Source organism: Carcharhinus amblyrhynchos, chromosome 9 (genome assembly GCF_965287045.1).
Source record: "Carcharhinus amblyrhynchos chromosome 9, sCarAmb.v2.hapA, whole genome shotgun sequence".
Classification (NCBI taxonomy): domain Eukaryota; kingdom Metazoa; phylum Chordata; class Chondrichthyes; order Carcharhiniformes; family Carcharhinidae; genus Carcharhinus; species Carcharhinus amblyrhynchos.
The window spans coordinates 108,721,303-108,742,990 of NC_137332.1; the positions used below are offsets into that span (position 1 = coordinate 108,721,303).

Consider the following 21,688-nt stretch of genomic DNA (forward strand, 5'->3'; position numbering starts at 1 on the left):
TGTTCTCCTTGAATGGGAGGGAGTTCCTCATTCTAACCACTCTCTGGGTAAAGATGTTGATCTTGAATTCCCGATTGGATTTGTTAATGACTATCTGATATTGATGCCCTCACTCTATCCAGCTTCCAGTTTAAAGGCAGCTGACAGAGCAAGTGGCCATTCACAGGACTGCCAGCAGATGGCAGGGCTGCTCCAGGTAAAGCCCTTCCTGCCAACATGGCAAAAGGACCCATCAGGATGAGGGAGCTGGGGGTGGGGGGGTGGTGTGGTGGATTTCAGGAAAAGCTTCTTCACACAAAGGCTCCAACACTATAAAACCAAAGTCAGTAAATGTGGTTAGAAAACAGATCAGCTATGATCCAACTGAACTTTGGGTCAGACCAGAGCATCTCACTGTCCCAACCCCTTTTGTACAATTACCCTCTTTGCAATGACTTAATGGTTTGAGTTATATGGAAAGGCTGGACTTTTTTCCCTGGAGGCTGTGGGGTGACCTTATCGGGGTCTAAAAAATAATGAGGGCAGAGATTAGGTCGATAGTCAACATCTTTTCCCAATTTTAGGGGAGTCTAAAACTAGAGAACAGAGGTTTACAGTGAGAGGGGAGAGGTACAATAGTGCCCAGAAGGGCAATTGATCTCACTCAGAGGGTGGTGAGTGTCTGCAATGAGCTGCCAGAGGCAGAACTTGAAGCAGGAACAACTTGTCTTTTAAAAAGCTTTTAGATAGTTACATGGGTAAGATGGTTATCGAGGGCCAAATGTGACAATTGGGACTCGCTCAGTGGTAAAAACTGGGTGGCATGGACAAGTTGGGTCGAAGGGCCTGTTTCCATGCTGGAAACCTCTATGACTCAATGAGGATATCAGGATAATTTATTGGAAAGATGGGAGACTTGTAAATGTTGGGAGTCAGAGAGATTTGGGGTGAAGCAGAGAAAGTGAACAAACAGATACAGTGAACAATTAGGACGGTAAATGGTATGTTAGCCTTTATTACAATGGGGCTGATGTATAAGAGTATAAGTCTTGCTGCAATGAAACAGCGACTGGGTGTGGTCACAGTTGGGGGACGGTGCACAGTTTTAGTCTCCTTACCTGAGGAAACCTAGACTTACCTTAGAGGCTGCAATGCAGGTTCACTGAATAGATTCTTGGTGTGAAAGGGTTGTTCTGTATGAGGAGACAGAGTGAGTACAATGGATCTGTATTCTTTAAAGTTTAGAATAAGGGGTGATCTTATTGAGACAGACACAATTGTTCAGGATCCTGACAGGATCGACGCTGAGACTGCTCTCGAACTCGGAGTCACAGAATCAGGATAAGGAGTCGGACATTTAAGACTGAGACAAGGAGAAATGTCTTCCCTCAGAGAGAGTTGTGAATCTTTGGGATGTTCTACCTCGGTGAGCTGTCAGCGAGAATATTCAACCCAGAGATCGATATATTCTTGTCTACAAAGGGAGTGAAGGGATAGGCTGGGAAAATGGAGGTGTCGATATGTCCTCCTCCAGAACCTATTCTGATATTCTTACTCCGAATTCAATCTGCACATTCTCTGAATCAACAATCTGCACAGTCCAGTCTGCAAATAAAACCTTTATTAAATGGAGCAAATGGAATTGGCTTCACAATGAATTGTTCAAGACTGGGGGCACAGTTTTTTCTTCCAAAAATATACTTTCATCATAAAAATCTCAAAGAAACTATTGCAAATGTACAGGGCTCTGAACTGCAAACAATGCAGAATCAAGACATTTTTACAGATTTGTACAAATTACAATGATAATATTTGAAGACTTAAAACTGTATCCATGCCTCAATATTTACAGATTTGTACAAATTACAATGATTACATTTCAATACTTAAAAACTATATACATGCCTCAACAAATTAGTGTGTACCGTTATTTCTCAGATTGACACACAGTTACACAGGTCGAGGGTATTCTGCAGTTCCCGGGCCCTCGGTCTGCCTCCGTTAAAAGGCCTTACAGTGTGGCCTTTCCCCATTGTGCCTTTGCGGCGGCTGCCCCAAGCTTCAGCGCGTCCCTCAGCACGTAGTCCTGGAACTTGGAATGTGCCAGTCTGCAACACTCGGTCAAGGACAGTTCTTTCAACTGGAAGATCAGCAAGTTTCAGGTGGACCAAAGTGCGTCTTTCACCGAGTTATGACCTTCCAGCAGCAGTTGATATTTGTCTCGGTGAGCGTCCCCGGAAACAGCCCGTAGAGCACAGAGTCCTGTGTCACCGAGCTGCTCGGGACGAACTTCGACAAATACCACCTCATCTCACTCCAGACCTTCTTTGCAAAGGCACATTCCACAAGGAGGTGTGCGATCGTCTCATCAGCCCCGCAGCCGCTTCGAGGGCAGCGTGCGGTGATGTTGAGACCTCGAGCGTGCATAAAGGATCTGACGGGGAGTGTCCCTCTCACCACCAGCCAAGCCCTGTCTTGGTGCTTTTTTGTGAGTTCTGGTGATGAGGCGTTCTGCCAGATGACACTGACAGTCTGCTCAGGGAACCATCCGACAGGATCCGCCATCTTCTTTTCTCTCAGGGCCCCAAGGACGTTACGCGCTGATCACTGCTTAATCGCCATGTGGTCAAAGGTGTGTTTGCAGAAAAATTTCTCCACGAAGGACAGGTGCTGTGGTACGGTCCAACTACTCGGAGCGTTCCGCGGCAGTGTGGCCAGACCCATCCTCCGCAACACTCGGGACAGGTAGAACCTCAAAAAGTAGTGGCACTTGCTGTTAGTGTACCGAGGATCTACGCACAGCTTGATGCAGCCGCACAGCTCCTTCAGGTAATCTGCCCTGACGGTGAAGGGGACAAAGGATTTGTCGGCCCAGTTCCCAGAGAACATGGCCTCACTCTTGCCCTGGTTGACTTTGGCTCCCGAGGCCAGCTCGAACTGCTCGCAGACCTGGGGGAGCCTGTGGACAGACGAGGGGTCCGAGCAGAAGACAGCTACGTCATCCATGTACAGGGAGACTTTGACCTGCGTGCCTCCACTGCCTGGGATTGTCACCCCTTTGATGCCTGGGTCGCTTCTGAGGGCCTCAGCAAAGAGTTCAATGTAACACACAAAAAGGACGGAGGAGAGAGGACAGCCCTGTCTGACTCCAGACCTGATTTGAAAGCTATCTGATTCCCACCCATTGACTGAAACTGCGCTACTGATGTCTGTGTAGAGCAGTCGGATCCAATTGCGGATTCCCTCCCCAAAGCCCATTTTGGAGAGCACATCCATCATGTAGCTGTGCGATATTCTGTCAAACGCCTTCTCCTGGTCTAGGCTGATGAGACACATATCCACCTGCCTGTCCTGCACGTAGGCGATCGTATCCCTGAGTAGCGCGAGGCTGTCAGAGATCTTCCTGCCGGGTACAGCACAGGTTTGATCAGGATGGATCACTGACCCCAGAGCAGACGGGACCCGGTTGGCGATGACTTTGGCCAGAATTTTATAATCCACGTTCAATAGTGAGATGGGTCGCCAATTTCTAATTTCTACCCTTCCCCCCTCCTGCTTGTAGATGAGGGGAATGATGCCTTTCCTCATGGATTCTGACATTCTACCTTTCCGAAGCATACTCTCGTATACTTCCAGGAGGTCCGGGCCCGTCAACTCCCACAACGCCGAGTAAAACCCAGCCGGTAAGCCGTCACTTCCGGGAGTTTTACCCTTCTGAGAGGACTCGATGGTCTTTGTCAGCTCGTCCAGAGATACCGGTCTGTCCAGGCTGTCCCGCTCGCCATCTAAGACCTGTGTGATAGACGACAGTGAAGACTGGGAGGCCGTGCTGTCTGTTGGCTTCAGGTCATACAGTCCGGCATAGAAGGATTTGCAGATCCTCAGAATGTCAGACTGCAATGACCTTACTGAGCCGTCTTCTTCCTTCAGGCTGCTGATCACAGAGGTTTCTCTGTGTACCTTCTGGAAGAAGAAACGCGAGCACGTTTCATCCTGCTCCACGGAGCGGACCCTGGACTGCAAGATGACCTTGGCAGCCTCTGAGGCAAAGAGCGAGGCTTGCTGGCTCTTCACCTCCTGGAGCTCCTCCCTGACATCAACCCCCATTGACTGCAGTTGGAGCAGCTCCTGCATGCTTTTCAGGAGTCGGGACATGTCCCCCCGTCTCTCCTTGGCCTTCTGAACCCCTTTGCGAATGAAGAACCTTTTGATGTCGCCTTTGATGGCTTCCCACCAGAGCGATGGAGACTCAAAGAAGGGTTTGACGGTCCTCCAACCGTGGTAAACCTTCTTGAGTTCCTCGAGGTTCTCTGGGGTCAACAGTTCTACATTCAGCTTCCAGGAAATGGAATTTAATGTTGGCAAGTGTGAGGTGGTCCACTTTGGTAGGAAGGACTATTACTTACGTGGCGAAAAGCTGCAGCAGGCGACGGTGCAGAGGGACCTCGGGGTCCTTGTGCATGAGTCGCAAAAACCCAGCTTGGAAGTGCAGCAGGTGGTCAGGAAGGCGAATGGGATGCTGGCCTTCATAGCGAGGGGGATTGAATATCAAAGTAGGGAGGTCTTGCTGCAGCTGTATAGGGCATTGGTGAGGCCGCAGCTGGAGTACTGTGTGCAGTTTTGGGCGCCGCACCTGCGCAAAGATATTTTGGCCCTGGAGGGAGTGCAGAGGAGGTTTACTAGGCTGATACCAGAGTTGAGGGGATTGAGCTATGAGGAGAGGCTGAATAAACTAGGCTTGTACTCGTTAGAGTTTAGAAGAATGAGGGGAGATCTCATTGAGACGTATAAGATGATGAATGGGATGGATAGGATAGAGGTGGAGAGACTCTTCCCGCTCAAAAAAGACAGTAGGACTAGGGGGCACAGCCTCAAGATAAAGGGGAGGCGGTTTAGAACGGAGTTGATGCCCGTTGAAGTGGTGGAGGCTGCCTCGCTAAATATTTTTAAGAAGCGGGTTGATGGGTTCTTGATAAGAGAGGGGATTAAGGGTTATGGGGAGAGGGCGGGAAAGTGGAACTGAGCCACAACAGATCAGCCATGATCTTATTGAATGGCGGGGCAGGCTCGAAGGGCTAGATGGCCTACTCCTGCTCCTATTTCTTATGTTCTTATGTTCTTATGACCCCCTGCCCACTTTCTGGTTTCCCTCCAGCTGACAGTTGGCCAGCAGGAGGCAGTGGTCAGAAAAGAACGCCGGCCTGACGTCGGTGGGCCTGACTGTGAGTGCGGGATACAAACATGAAGTCGATCCTGGAGCGGACAGACCCGTCGGGCCGCGACCACGTGTACCTGCGCTGCCCTCCGTCTGCTGGGTTGCTGAAGACATCGAGCAGCTTGGCATCTTTGACCGTCTCCAGCAGGGCTCTGGACGTGGCGTCCAGTTTGTTTTCAGCCCTGCTGGATCGGTCGGCCTTGTCGATGATGCAATTGAAGTCCCCACCCAGAATGACCGGCCTGGAGGTGGTGAGCAGCAGTGGCAGCTGCTCCAAGACCGCCAGCCGCTCGGTTTTGACGGCAGGGGCGTACACATTCATCAACCTGAGAGGGCAGTTTTTGTACGTGACGTCTGCTACGAGGAGGCAACCCCCCCACCACCTCCCTAACTTCGGAGATGGTAAAGCCTCCTCCCCGCAGCAGGATGCCGAGGCCCGAGGAACGGCAGTCGTTCCCACCTGACCAGATAGACGGCCCGTGGGACCACATACACTCGACCAACGCCTGTAGCTGGTGAGGTGGGGTATCCCACACTCCTGCAGGAACAGCAGGTCAGCCTTGACGTTGGCCAGGTAGGATAATGTGGACGCACATCTCAACCCGTCTTTGACACTGCGTACGTTAACCGAGGCAAACTTTAAAGACATTTTTAAAGTAGAAAAGATCTTACATCTCCGTCAGTCAGCATGCACCAGGTGCCACATTCCTGTGGCGCTGACGAATTTCTGCAGGGCCGATGTGACAGTCCGACCCTGCCTCAGGTCCCCGCCGGCGACCGGGTGACATCGTCGGAGTCATGTGGCCGTCGGTTAGTGCCGGGGTTGCTGGCCGGTCTTCGTACCGGACGGTGTCAGCGTCCTTGTTCCTGTTCTGAGGAGTCGCGATCGCCTCAGCCGCAGTGTTGCCTCCGTCGTCTGGATGGTCCGCTGGTGTTGCGATGGCGTCGGTCGTCTCTGTCGCCTGTGGATCCAGCGCCGCTTTTAAATTGAGCCTCTTGTGGTTTCGTCATCTGACAGCTTTCCTTTCCTCATCTGAGGAGACATCACCACTCAAGGCTCCAGCTGCCACGGATTTCCTTTTCCGGATGTTTCTCCTGGATTTGACGCACTGCCAGGGGCTCTCGGGATCTGCAATCTCCTGTTCCACGGCCTCTGCGCCCTCTGCTGGTGGTGCTGTCGGTGCGTCTTCCTGCTGCACTGGGGGGGGGTCCACTCGTCCTTCAGAAGCTTTCTCCGGGCCTGCTTCTGTACCGGTGGTCTTTTTACTCTGAGGTGGCAGAGGCGCTTGCCTTCTTCAGTCCGTCTCCGGTGATCTGGGCGAAAGTGACCTTCCGCTTGGGGCAGGCTCTGTAAACGTGGCCAGCCTCCCCACACAGGTTGCAACATTTGCTGCCTTTGCAGTCCTTTGTCGCATGTCCCTCCTTCAAGCAGTTTCTGCAGAAGGCGGTGCTGCAGCTTGCGGCAAAATGGCCGGTTTTGCCGCAGATTCGGCACACTCGTGGCTGTCCCGCACAGTACAGGAAGCCTCGATTCCCCCCGATGGCAAAATTGGAGGGCGGCTGCAGGAGGCCTCCGTTGGGGTCAGTCTTGAGAGTCACTCTCACCTGTCTCTTACAGGTCCAGATCCCGTATTTGTCCATCACGTCCACGCTCTCACCCTTCACCTCCGCGTACCTAGAGAGGAACATCAGCACATCAGCCGCAGGGTCGTAGGGGTTATACATTTGGAACGTGATAACCCGGTTCCGCTGGGACGGGATGGTGAACAGGGGCTCAGCGGTCAGGATGGAGAGGGGCCCCTCTTTGCCTTTGTCCTTGAGGGCTGTCAGGAACTTGAGGCATCCTGACAGGCTCCTGAAGCTGACGTCCACGTCGGGCTGGTTGCTGTATTCAGCCACACTGCAGACATCTGCTGCTTGGAACCCGCAGCACTCGATCAGTACCTTCTTCACCACAAAGTCACGGCCCACGGGCGAGTCTCCTCCCGAAGCCTTCACCCGGATGGTGTTGGGCAGCCCTTGGCCTGTAGCTCTCGATGCAGCTGCAGCCATAGCTCGATGACACTGAGACGTACTGTATCTGCGTTAGGTCCAAGCCAGAGGCTTGAAACCAGCATTAAGATCCACCAGTAGCAGCAGAGCTCAAGTGTTGTAGACGGTCGTCTCCCGGTCGTCTGATGCCTGCTTCTTCAATCCACAACGCCCATCGAAATCCGATAGCTCCTTGCGAAATCCGAGCCCCAGGCTAAGAACAGATACTACACATTATCTTAGCCAAAAGGCCGAGAGACTGGGGGCACAGTTGCCACAATTCATTTTATTGCAGCCCAGTGTATCTGGGTTTGTCACAGATTGAGATCGGGACAGTTTGAGAAGCTGAATTAACTTTACAGGAAACTCCAAACTGCAAACACATTCAAACACCCGGCCACACCCCCCAATATCATGCGGCAGAGAATGTGAGTTGCTTGGGCAGTGGGTTAGGCAGCACACAGCACCATCCTGACATCAAAAACCATGTCTGAGTGTGTTAGCGAGTGAGCAGTGTGAGTGGCTCAGAGTTGTTACCAGAGTCAATCCTACAAGGGTTAAAGATGGGGTAGAGTTTCTCGGTGAATGTGTCAGTGAATGTGTACAGGTGAGACATGTCCTCAGCATCGTAAAATGACACCTGTCCCCCCTCATAATCCAGGTAAATTCCTAACTTCCGGGGTTTCACTTTCAGCTGGGAGATGACATCCGGGATTTTCAATGATTCGCAGTCAGGAAACCGGGCGATGACCCAGAATCCATTCTCAGGTGAACGTGTGATATTTGCTTTCCTGTTGACAGACTCTCTGCAGACACCCACAATCCAGAGTATCTTGTCTCCAACACCCACCTCCCAGTAATGTCTCCCTGATGCGAAACTCTGGCAGCTCAAGACATAACAGTATAATTCAAATCTTTCTGGATTATCAGGAAGATCTTTATTCTCATTTCCAAACCTCACACTGCTCCGATCCTGGGAAATGATGAGTCGTTTGTATGCTGTGTTTGGATCCAGGGTGAGAGATGCTGGAACTGGGAGGGAACATAAATGGGAAGTTGTAAACAATAAGAGAAATCAGAGTGAATCAGAGGTGCACACAGACAGTATTGGATCCTGACCCAGCAATATTTGTTATTTCTGTACCGAGTCACTTGGTCACTAGGTCTGTCACTAAGGGATTATAGCTCAAGGGGTGCATCAAGTGTGGCTTACCAGGAGTCTCTCCCGCTCCTACCGCCAGCTGTAGGTGGGATTTTGCAAATGGATCCTCGACCTGGGTTGGCCACATTGTGAACGTACTTTCCTTGGCCACCATGTCCTGAACTGGGGCTTGAATCCGGAGCTGCTGGCTCAGAGGCAGGGATACTACCCACTGTGCCACAACACTTTCTTGGTACAGGAATGCCTCAAATTAAAATTCTCAATCCCGTGTCTCCACAGCCTCCCCTCTCTACATCTCTGTATACTCCTCCAGCCCTACAACCGCCTCTGAAATCTCAGGTAGGACAAGGGGGAGAGCTCTCCAACTCTTCGACAAACCCGTGCCACGGAATCATTGACTTCAACTGAGAAGATGTAAAGTCTCAGCTGAAATTCGGCTTCTCCAACACTGCCATACTTCTTCAGTGTGGCACTGGGAAATTCTGCTCCAGATCCTGCTGTAAATCTACAGCATTCTCCAGTGAGCTAGCAGGAACACAATGGGCTGATGATCTCCTCCTGTGTTCACTGGTGAAACTGCACATTGAGCATTGCGTACAGATTTGGTCACCTTACATCAGGAGGGAGATACTTGCACTGGACGCCGTTCAGAGAAGGTTCCCTAGTTTGATTGCTCAGATGAAGAGATTGTCTTTTGAGGAAAGGTTGAGCAAGTTGGGTCAAAACTCACTGACGTTTAGAAGAATAAGAGGTGATCTTCTTGAAAGATTCTGAGGGGGTCCCTTTGACAGGGTAGATGCTGGGAGGGTGTTTCATCTCCTGGGAAATCGAAATTCAGGCAGCAAACCTTCAATAAAAGGGTAATATAGGATGGTGATGAGGAGGAATTTCTCCTCTGAGAGGGTCATTAGTCTTTGGAATTCTCTTCCACAGAGAGAGCAGTGGAGGCTGCCTCATTGACTACAAGGCTGAGTTGGATAGATTTTTGATCAACAAGGGGGTTAAGGGTTCTGTGGGGCGGGGAGGTAAGTGGAGTGAAGGCCACAAGCAGATCAGTCATAATCTTATCCAAAAACAGAGCGGGTTCACTGGGCTGGATCACTGCTGCTCTTCTTTCTTATGGTCATTCCATCAGCCCATTACTCACATGGATAACAGTATGGAGATGGCAATATACAGAGAATGATACCTGGTGAAATCAGTGCTCTCATTTCCCTCCACACATTGATGTATTTGAATGGTCCACCATCTATATCCACAGGTAACTGAGTGGAGACAGTTCCAGCCTCGTGAAACTCCATCTGACTCCTGTAAAAACAGGTCCGCAAATCAGTCTGTGTGAGAGAGACAGCAGTGATCACATCGCAAAACTGTTCCTTTAAATCTGCTTACCTCTTCACAAGGTCCTGTATATCCTGAGGGAACAGAAACAGAATAGATATTATTGAGTCAGATTAGAACAAGAGGTCACAGGTATAGGTCGAGAGGTGGCAGATTTAAATCTGAAATCAGGAGGATCGACTTCTCGCAAATAAGCTCACGTTAACACTACAATGGAGTTCCTGTGAAACTCCCCTAGTTGCCACACTCCGGTGCCTGTTTGGGTACATTGAGGGAGAATTTAGCATGGCCAATGAACCGACCCATATCTTTCGAACTGTTGGAGGAAATGGGAGCCCTGGAGGAAACCCACGCTGTCACGGGGAGAACATGCAGATCCTACACAAACAATGACCCAAGCCAAGTATTGAACCATGGACCCTGGTACCGTGAGGCAGCTATGCCAACTACTGTGCCACAATGCTGCCCTAAATGGTCTCAGGAAGGAGATGGAGAAATTTCTGACACACAAGAGGTTATTGCAGAAGGTCAGGGGACATGGAGTTGGGGGTAGGGTGTTAGCGTGGATAGAGGATTGGTTGTCAAATAGGAGGCAGAGAGTGGGGGTCAATGGGTGCTATTCGGATTGGCGGTTGGTGACTAGTGGGGTGCCCCAGGGGTCGGTGCTGGGGCCTCAGCTATTTACCATTTATATAGATGATCTGGAGGAGGGAACCGAGTGCAGGGTGTCGAAATTTGCTGATGACACCAAGATTGGGGGAAAGGCAAATTGTGCGGAGGGTGTGGAGAGTCTGCAGAAGGATCTAGATAGGCTGGGCGAATGGGCCAGGAAATGGCAAATGGAATTTAATGTTGGCAAGTGTGAGGTGGTCCACTTTGGTAGGAAGAATGGTAGGAAGGACTATTACTTACGTGGCGAAAAACTGCAGCAGGCGACGGTGCAAAGGGACCTCGGGGTCCTTGTGCATGAGTCGCAAAAACCCAGCTTGCAGGTGCAGCAGGTGGTCAGGAAGGCGAATGGGATGCTGGCCTTCATAGCGAGGGGGATTGAATATAAAAGTAGGGAGGTCTTGCTGCAGCTGTATAGGGCATTGGTGAGGTCGCAGCTGGAGTACTGTGTGCAGTTTTGGGCGCCGCACCTGCGCAAGGATATTTTGGCCCTGGAGGGAGTGCAGAGGAGGTTTACTAGGCTGATACCGGAGTTGAGGGGATTGAGCTATGAGGAGAGGCTGAATAAACTAGGCTTGTACTCGTTAGAGTTTAGAAGAATGAGGGGAGATCTCATTGAGACGTATAAGATGATGAATGGGATGGATAGGATAGAGGTGGAGAGACTCTTCCCGCTCAAAAAAGACAGTAGGACTAGGGGGCACAGCCTCAAGATAAAGGGGAGGCGGTTTAGAACGGAGTTGAGGAGGAACTTCTTCACTCAAAGGGTGGTGAATCTCTGGAATTCTCTGCCCGTTGAAGTGGTGGAGGCTGCCTCGCTAAATATTTTTAAGAAGCGGGTTGATGGGTTCTTGATTAGAGAGGGGATTAAGGGCTATGGGGAGAGGGCGGGAAAGTGGAACTGAGCCACAACAGATCAGCCATGATCTTATTGAATGGCGGGGCAGGCTCGAAGGGCTAGATGGCCTACTCCTGCTCCTATTTCTTATGTTCTTATGTTCTTATGTTCTTACAACGGGTTAAAGGGATACATGGAACAGATAGTGAGATGGATCTGACACCAGGCAGAGATCAGCCGTGGTCTAATTGAATGGCAGAGCAGATGCAAAGGACTGAATTGCTGACTTCTGCTCTTAATCTTCTGTTTCTATATTCCTTTTGAAGATCTTTTGTTGTCCATCTCAAGGAGAAATAATCAGGAGAGACAGAATGGAGAAATCATTGAGAAAATAGCTTTTCCTTTTTCCATTCATTCTCACTCTGAGCTCATTACCTCCATGTGACTTGTGTCCCTCTATCCTATTCCCAAACATTCCTGATCACCCTACCACCTTCCCAGTGCCCACGTCCAGCTGGATGTTCTGTCCTCAGCAGCTTACATTCTTCTCGATCTGACCGTAGCCCCATCACCCCTGTGCTTGGTGACTCACACTGGCTCCCACCTCAACAACATATTTATTGAAAACATTCTCATCCTTGTTTTCAAATTCCTACCTGGCCTCACTCCTCTCCGTCTCTCTCATCTCCTCCAGCTCCACAACGCTTGGGGACATCTGCACTTGTCTAATTTGTGTCTTCTCTGAATCCTCGATTTCAATCCCAACACCATTGCTGGCTGTGTCTTCAGTTGAATCAAGTGTTTGCAGGGGCAGGAACAGCAGAACCTACAGCACAATAAAGATCTACCTTCCACACTTCGACAATGCCCCTTAACCCCATCCTCAGAACGGCCCCATCTGCCCCAGTGTGAACCCCTCCAGCTCCCAGCCCAGTCCTCTCTGAATCCAAACATCACTCAGTGCTGTGGTTACACTGTGTATAGGAATCACACTCAGATTCCTCACCCCATCTCCCATTGCCCCCTCACTGACAGCAGCAAGAGATCATCATCCAACCAATCAGACTGAAGCCAAAGCCAGGCCCAGAGGTTAAAGGTCAGTGTGTCAGCCCTCAGTCCCACAATGTTCTCCTGGACAAGACAAAGAGGTTTTGTACCTTGAGGAACTCTGGAGCCTCTTCTATCTTCAGCCTCGATTGAAGATCTCTTATTGCTCCGTCAAGACAAGACATTTCACCCAAAGTTTTCTTTAAATTCTTCTCCATTTTCTTGAATGTTTTATTGCTTTTTTGCGCCAACTCTGTTTTCATCAACTCTTCCTTCTCAAACAGGAACTTGTGCATCTTTTCAAATTCACTGTGGATTTCATTTCTCAGTCTCTCAACTTCAGTCTGGAACAGATTGAATACAGAGCGAAATAAACAATGTCTCTAATCCCAGTGTCCCTGGTCTCTGCCCATTCACTGCACGGTCAACTGTTTGATGGAATATTTGGCGTCTGGTAGTGTGATACATCGGAAGACGGTAAAAGTATAACAATGTTTTATTATAAAATATAAGAGAGCAAGGAGTGTGTTACTGAGGGAAAACTAAACAAAGAACAAAGAACAAAGGACAACACAGCACAAGAAACAGGCTCTCTGGCCCAACAAGCCCGCGCCGCCATTATAACATTGTGAGTGTCCTCTTCTACCTATGACCTTTGTCGACGCCTACTGGACTCCACAATGAAGGTGTGCAAATTTAGAGAATTTTAACCAGATTGAGGGACGCCTAATTTAGGGACAATTTGTTACACCAATCAGCCAAAGAGCACGTTTTTGGGGTGTGGGAGGAAACCGGAGCACCTGGAGAAAACCCACGCAATCACAGGGAGAATGTGCAAACTCCCACAGACACTGGCCCAAATCCATGTATCTGCACAGCAAACAGTGATAGTCACTGAGCTGTCGTGTTGTCTGTCAGATGGTCCAGTTTAAGCGGACACGAATGACGTGAAGCACTCGGCAACTTTCGAAGCAACATCCAAGAGCAGCCCTCGCGCGACCCATCGCGTGTACGCCCCTTGTTATACAACAAGGCAGACTGAATCACCTGTGAATGTAAAAAAAAGACATCAATCAACATACACAACTTATACAGACATTCATGGAATCCCCAGGAGCTCAAACATAAGACAGGTGAGCCATAAAATATCTTGGATGGTCCGTCAGAATCTATTGATTCCCAGGAACGCCCTGAGGCTCTTGATCCTTATTTCGAACAATCTTTTGTATCCCTCTATCTCTAGTCTGCTCATGTCCCTATCTATGCAAGCCAATCGAGTGGTTCGAGTTCCTACATGGATCAATGTTTACCTGGGAGTGAGTTACAGACTGGAATCTAATCAAGGGGTTCAGATGGTTTATATACAGAATAATGGATACCTGGGAGTGAGTTACAGTTTGGAATCTAATCGAGGGGTTCAGATGGTTCATATAGAGAATAATGGATACCTGGGAGTGAGTTACAGACTGGAATCTAATCAAGGGGTTCAGATGGTTTATATATAGAATAATGGATACCTGGGAGTGAGTTACAGACTGGAATCTAATCGAGGGTTCAGATGGTTTATATATAGAATAATGGATACCTAGCAGTGAGTTACAGACTGGAATCTAATCGAGGGGTTCAGATGGTTCATATATAGAATAATGTATACCTGGGAGTTTGTTAGAGTGGAATGTAATCGAGGGGTTCAGATGGTTTATATATAGAATAATGGATACGTGGGAGTGAGTTACAGACTGGAATGTAATCGAGGGGTTCAGATGGTTTGTATACAGAATAATGGATACCTAGGAGTGAGTTCCAGACTGGAATCTAATCGAGGGATTCAGATGATTAATATACAGAATAATGGATACCTGGGAGTGAGTTCCAGACTGGAATCTAATCGAGGGGTTTAGATGATTAATATACAGAATAATGGATACCTGGGAGTGAGTTCCAGACTGGAATCTGATCGAGGGGTTCAGATGGTTTATATATAGAATAATGGATACCTGGGAGTGAGTTCCAGACTGGAATCTAATCGAGGGATTCAGATGATTAATATACAGAATAATGGATACCTGGGAGTGATTTCCAGACTGGAATCTAATCGACGGGTTTAGATGATTAATATACAGAATAATGGATACCTGGGATTGAGTTCCAGACTGGAATCTGATCGAGGGGTTCAGATGGTTTATATAGAGAATAATGGATACCTGGGAGTGAGTTACAGACTGGAATCTAATCGAGGGGTTCAGATGGTTTATATAGAGAATAATGGATACCTGGGAGTGAGATACTGACTTGATTTATTTATCGATTGTTGCGATTGGAAGTAGCGTTATACATTTTTGCCAAATTTTGCAATTTACAGACGCTCCCTTCCATTCCAGTGCTGGGCGTAGCCTCTAATGTACACTGGACTCCAGCATTTTATTCAGTAAAACTCTCTCTCTCTCTCACTGTGTGAGGAGCTCACTCACTCTCAATGACAAACACAGGGAACATTACACAAAGCCTAAAGGACACTCTCCTACCTTCATCTGTGAAATGCCGTACTCTCCTACTCTTTTACTGTGAAGACTGAGGTCCATTTGCTTCTGCAGAGTCTCCAATGATGTTTCTAACTTGTTCTGGCAGACAGAAAGGACACAAAGGGGATTGTGAAAGTGAACACTCGCTAAGGGCACCTTCTGGAGGAGTTTGCTGTTTTTAAATCCACTGGTGAAAGGGAGAGGAGATATTCCCAAGATTGATCCCTCTCAATGTTTGGGATGAAAGCATAAAGAAATTTAGGGGAAACTTTGTGTTAATTCCGCCTATTGCAATTATCCTCCTCCAGCTCCATTCCCCTCCTTCATCAACACTCTCCCAATGATCTCCCCTTCCCAACACTCTCCATCTCCTCAAATTACCCCAGCCCATTCTCCCCTTGCCCTCTCCTCTCCCTCTCTCACTCTACAAACCCTCTCTCTCCCTCTGCTAACCCCACCGCCTCCCCCTGTTCTCTGTCGGTCTGTGTCCATAGCAGTGAGTCAGTACCTTGTATATCTGGACAGCCTCTTTGATATGCAGATCTTTGTGAGTTTGATGTTCTGAACTCCAGCAATCCGCACAGATGGCTCTCTGTTCAACTTCACAGAACAGTTTCAGCTTCTCCTCGTGTTCCTGACAGTAAAACTCCTCCTCTGGCTGTGTCACCTTCACCTTCAGCACTCTGAGCTTCTCCACGATGTTAGCCATGGTGCGAGCGGGCCTGATGTTCCTCTGGGTGAAGACCTGTCGACACTGGGGGCAGGAAACATCTCCCGGGACCCTCTCCCAACTCTGGGAGATGCAGCTCCTGCAGAAGTGATGTTCACATTCCAGACGCACGGGCTCGGTGAATATTTCCAGGCAGATGGGACAGGTTAGTTCCTGGCTGAGATCCGGAGATGCCATCCCAGTGCTCAGAGTCTCTCTCTCTGTCTCTCTCTTCCACTTCTTTCACTTTCAATTCTTGTTCCCAGCTGCACTTCCGGGATTTGACTTCACGTGATCAGAGACACTCTCAATGCCAGGAATTCTGTAATCCCATCAAACTGAGCCCCTTTATTGTGTCTGGAGACTTTTTCACTTTATAAAATCAACTTTAGAACATTCTTTCTTTCCTCTCTGCAAACACACTCCTTAAAACACCCACCATCCCTTCTCAATCCCAACACTTTGATTTGATTTGATTTATTATTGTCACATGTATTAGTGTACAGTGAAAAGTATTGTTTCTTGCTTGCTATACAGACAAAGCATACTGTTCATACAGAGGGTGCAGAATGTAGTGTTACAGTTATAGCTAGGCTGCTGAGAAAGATCAATTTAATGCGAGGGAGGTCCACTCAAAAGTCTGATGGCAGCAGGGAGGAAGCTGTTCTTGAGTTGGTTGGTACGTGACCTCAGACTCTTGAATCTTTTTACCGCTGGCAGAAGGTGGAAGAGAGAATGGGTCCAGTTTTAACACCAACTTGTGCCCGTTTTCACAGAGACTTGGTAATGTTGGAAGTAAGGCGAGCAGTGTGATCCACTCCATGCCCATTCCCCCTTTATCAAGCACCTAAACTGCCCGTGATCGGCACTGCGTCCGAAGTGGGCGTGACTTCATGGTCTGCACGCCCAAACTGACGGGCATTTCCCCCTTTGCCACCGTGTTCGCCCATCCAGATTCGACACGAAACAAAAATGATCCACAAGGTCTGTTTCAGCCACGCCAGCCTCTGAAGGGGTAAGTTCAGAGCTTCCGGCTGCTCTCTGACTCAGATCGGTGGTGGGTGGGGGGAGGCGGATCAGATTGTTCTCTGGTTGAAGGAGAATGGGTGAGGGGGGTTGGGGTGGTGGGGTGGGGGTGGTCCGGTGGCACCCTGCGTGTGCTCGGTGGGGGGAAAGAGGGGCAAAGGGCCGTGATCAGTCTGGGTAGTGGGGGGGTGGGGTTGGGGGTGGGGTACGGAGGTCAGTTATGCTGTGGGGGTGGGGCAACGTCTGTGGGAGACAGGAGGTTTTATCCGGCCCAGAAACCATACGGCAGGGGAACGTTTTTCTATTTTTTAACATCGCATGCACCATTGAATACTCCGATTTGATCTACAGCGTTTCTGGCTTGATAAGCCCCCGCCCAGCTTCTGCAGCGTGATTCAGAATGACTGATCTTGTTTCGGGCAGAGTGTGTATGGGGGCGCCGGAGAACGGGATTAAAAGTCAGACCTGAAACACTCCCAGTTTCAGCACTTTGAATGAAAATGGTAAATTCGGGCTGTATGTTCGGGGTCCCTCATTATACTGGCTGCTTTTCCAAGGCAGCTGGAACTTTAAACAGAGTCAGTGGGTGGGAGACTGGTTTGAGTGATGGATTGGGCGACATTCATAACCTTTTGAAGTTCCTTGTGGTCCTGGGCAGAGCAGGATCCGGACCAAGCTGTGATACAACCAGAAAGAATGCTGTCTATGGTACAAATGTAAAAGTTGGTGAGAGTTGCAGCTGACATGCCAAATTTCCTTAGTCTTCTGAGAAATTGAGGCATTGGTGGGTTTTCTTAATGATAGTGTCAGCATGGGGGGACCAGGACAGGTTGTTGGTGATCTGAACACCTAAAAACTTGAAGCTGTTAGGTGGCCCACCAACCGAATCCCCCCTCCCCTGGCTCACTGAAACAATCCCCCCCTCCCCCGGCCCACTGACCCAATCCCCCCCTCCCCCGGCCCACTGACCCAATCCCCCCCTCCCCCGGCCCACTGACCCAATCCCCACCTCCCCCGGCCCACTGACCCAATCCCCCCCATCCCCGGCCCACTGACCCAATCCCCCCCTCCCCCGGCCCACTGACCCAATCCCCACCTCCCCCGGCCCACTGACCCAATCCCCCCCTTCCCCGGCCCACTGACCCAACCTCCCCCCCCCGGCCCACTGACCCAATCCCCCCCTCCCCCGGCCCACTGACCCAATCCCCCCTCCCCCTGCCCACTGACCCAATCCCCCCCACCCCCGGCCCACTGACCCAATCCCCCCTCCCCCGGCCCACTGACCCAATCCCCCCCTCCCCCGGCCCACTGACCCAATCTGCCCCCCCTCGCCCTTTACATCTTTCTCTAGTTTCTCTCCTCTCTCTCGTCCCCGAAACTTTCCCAAATCCATCTTCTCCCTGTAACACTCCCTCCCTTCTCTCCCCCCTCTATCAATCTGCCCCACCCCCTCCATTCTTTAATAAATAGTCTTTGACACCTCTGACTTTGCAAATTCCCACCGCCATCTCCCCCCTCCCCCCTTTACTCTGCAAACTGGGATCAGAATCCAGGATCCGGGATGCTGAAACTGGGACACCAGTGGAGAGCAGTGAGGAAGGTTTCTCCTCCGGCTCCCAGGACTGATCTCCCTCCACAATCCAGGCACCATTCCTGGTTAAAGAGTGGATTTGTTTGTATCTGGGCTTTGGGGTTATCATTAACTCGATGAACAGGAACAATCCTGTGTTCCAGCCTCTCATTTCTCACTTGCTGCACATTATCCGGCTGTGGGGGGATTGGCTCTGTCAGCTCACTGGATCACATTAACACACCAGGAACTGGGACATCGACAGCACAATAATATCTTTAAATTCCTGCTCACCTCCTGCTCCATCAGTGTGTTCATGTTCCGTTTAAACAAATCGTGATACTGAATCTGTTACTGTCTCCCCCGCTACCAAATAAACCTGTTGGACTTTAACCTGGTGTTGTGAGACTTCTTACTGTGTTTACCCCAGTCCAATGCTGACAACTCCACGTCACCTTGTGAGACATGTTACTGAGACAGTAATGCTGGTGAGAAGGATATTCGGCTGGGGTGGCAGCACTCAATGGGAGGTAGTGAATCAGCCTCTTGTTGATCACTCTGTGCAATGTGCCTTTCCATTGCCTTCCACGGGGTGTCACTGTGAGTACATATACTGCCATCCAGCCCCCACTTTAAAATATTGCTTCAGCTGAAACAAGGGTCTGGAACCCCTCACCAAACCCAGTCACAGTGAGTACAGCGCTGGGCATGGAGCCTCTCTCTCTTTTTTCAGACTGTTGAGGGGTACTAGAGGTGACCAGTACTGTCAGGAAAATGTAGACAATACAGGACACATGAAGCCAGAGTTTCTGAATCAAAGACGTAACTTTATTTAACTAGCGGCTGCTGGGAGACCATCAGAGGGTGGAGTCAGCTCTCAGGGTGAGCAGCCAGAGCTCTCCGAATAGATCTGACCTTTACAATTCTAAACAGAACCATTATAGGTTTTCTTCTCAATCATTCCCACTGTATCTTAGCTTACTGTAGGTAAAATGTTAGAATCCGTCATCAAGGAGGAAATAACAAGGCAGCTTGAGGGGAATTGCTTGATAGAGCAGACGCAGCATGGTTTCGTTAAGGGGAAGTCGTGTCTGACAAATTTACTGGAGTTCTATGAGGATGTGTCGAGGGTGGTGGATAGAGGAGAGCCGGTGGATGTGGTCTTTCTTGATTTTCAGAAGGCGTTTGACAAGGTACCTCACAAGAGGTTATTGCAGAAGGTCAGGGGACATGGAGTTGGTGGTAGGGTGTTAGCGTGGATAGAGGACTGGTTGTCAAATAGGAGGCAGAGAGTTGGGGTCAATGGGTGCTATTCGGATTGGCGGTTGGTGACTAGTGGAGTGCCTCAGGGGTCGGTGCTGGGGCCTCAGCTATTTACCATTTATATAGATGATCTGGAGGAGGGAACCGAGTGTATGTTGTTGACATTTGCTGATGACACCAAGATTGGTGGAATGGCAAATTGCGCGGAGGGTGTGGAGAGTCTGCAGAAGGATCTAGATAGGCTGGGCGAAAGGGCCAGGAAATGGCAAATGGAATTTAATGTTGGCAAGTGCGAAGTGGTCCACTTTGGTAGGAATAATGGTAGGAAGGATTATTACTTACGTGGCGAAAAACTGCAGCAGGCGATGGTGCAGAGGGACCTCGGGGTCCTTGTGCATGAGTCGCAAAAACCCAGCTCGCAGGTGCAGCAGGTGGTCAGGAAGGCGAATGGGATGCTGGCCTTCATAGCGAGGGGGATTGAATATAAAAGTAGGGAGGTCTTGCTGCGGCTATATAGGGCCTTGGTGAGGCCGCAGCTGGAGTACTGTGTGCAGTTTTGGGCGCCGTACTTACGCAAGGATATTTTGGCCTTGGAGGGAGTGCAGAGGAGGTTTACTAGGCTGATGCCGGAGTTGAGGGGGTTGAGCTATGAGAGGCTGGATAAAGGCTTGTACTCGTTAGAGTTTAGAAGAATGAGGGGAGATCTCATTGAGACATATAAGATGATGAATGGGATGGATAGGATAGAGGTGGAGAGACTCTTCCCGCTCAGAAAGGACAGTAGGACTAGGGGGCACAGCCTCAAGATAAAGGGGGGGCGGTTTAGAACGGAGTTGAGGAAGAACTTCTTCACTCAAAGGGTGGTGAATCTCTGGAATTCTCTGCCCGTTGAAGTGGTGGAGGCCGCCTCGCTAAATATTTTTAAGAAGCGGGTTGATGGGTTTTTGATAAGAGAGGGGATTAAGGGTTATGGGGAGAGGGCGGGAATGTGGAACTGAGCCACGACAGATCAGCCATGATCTTATTGAATGGCGGGGCAGGCTCGAAGGGCTAGATGGCCTACTCCTGCTCCTATTTCTTATGTTCTTATGTACAATCAATCATCTTCAATGTACACATGTCAATAATAATATGTCATGCACCTCAGCCAATTGCATCTCACCACCCAGCGTAATGATGTCTCATTTGTCCATGAACTCCCATCTTGTTCAAGACACTTCCCTGTTGCCAGGTTACCTGAGATGCTCAATATAGGGGTTCCCACCCAACCATTGCCAACTGGATGGGCAGGTGTTCCCGCATCCGGGCACATTTCCAGCCAGACTCTGGACAAGGAAAACACCGACTCATAAAATTGCAATATGTGTTGCTGCATAAGAAACTTTCTGAGATGAATTTTGCAAAGTACATGATTCCCAGGCCTTTGGTTCTGAACTATTCGACCTTACCATTAGACCTTGTGGTAGCCTGCCTTTGACTAAAGTGAATAATGCATACAACACTTAAAATACATTCAAAATATCAGCATATATGTTTAAATCATAATTACTTGTTTAATTATTTCCCTACATTCACGTGTTGTAATCTCTTTCTCATTCGCCTACAATCTTGTTTTCAGAATCATTTAACCCTTTGCTATTAACCCTGTCAGTGTCCAAGTGTCTACTGTCATAAAACGTTTGACTTGTGAAAAATTTCTCACATCAAACCCCCTTCCCCATTCCTGTTCTCCTTGAATGGGAGGGAGTTCCTCATTCTAACCACTCTCTGGGTAAAGATGTTGATCTTGAATTCCCGATTGGATTTGTTAATGACTATCTGATATTGATGCCCTCACTATATCCAGCCTCCAGTTTAAAGGCAGCTGACAGAGCAAGTGGCCATTCACAGGACTGCCAGCAAATGGCAGGGTTGTTCCATACAAAACCCTTCCTGTCAACATGGGAAAAGTGCCCATCAGGATGAGGGTAATTGGGATTAGCTTAGTGGTAAAAACTGGGTGGCATGGACAAGTTGGTCGAAGGGCCTGTTTCCATGTAGGAAACCTCTATGACTCAATGAGGATATCAGGATAATTTATTTGAAAGATGGGATACTTTTAAATGTTGGGATTCAGAAGGAATTTGGGGTGAAGCAGAGCAAGGTAACAAGCAGATCCAGTGAACAATTAGGACGGTAAATGGTATGTTAGCCTTTATTACAATGGAGCTGATGTATAAGAGTATAAGCCTTGCTGCAATGAAACAGTGACTGGGTGTGGTCACAGTTGGGGGACTGTGCACAGTTTTAGTCTCCTTACCTGAGGAAACCTAGACT

At 49.3% G+C, this 21,688-nt stretch overlaps 1 protein-coding gene across 1 annotated transcript; it reads right to left on the reverse strand.

Annotated features, from left to right (window-relative positions):
- Nucleotides 1-7,309: 7,309 nt before the first annotated feature.
- On the reverse strand, nucleotides 7,310-15,735 carry LOC145348540 (zinc-binding protein A33-like). Its single transcript, XM_080196730.1, has 6 exons — nucleotides 15,313-15,735; nucleotides 14,808-14,903; nucleotides 12,393-12,626; nucleotides 9,780-9,802; nucleotides 9,577-9,695; nucleotides 7,310-8,257 (listed from the first exon to the last, which is right to left on the reverse strand). The coding sequence occupies exons 1-6, from the start codon at nucleotides 15,709-15,711 to the stop codon at nucleotides 7,725-7,727; spliced, it is 1,404 nt and encodes a 467-aa protein (XP_080052856.1). The 5' UTR covers nucleotides 15,712-15,735; the 3' UTR covers nucleotides 7,310-7,724.
- Nucleotides 15,736-21,688: the final 5,953 nt, after the last annotated feature.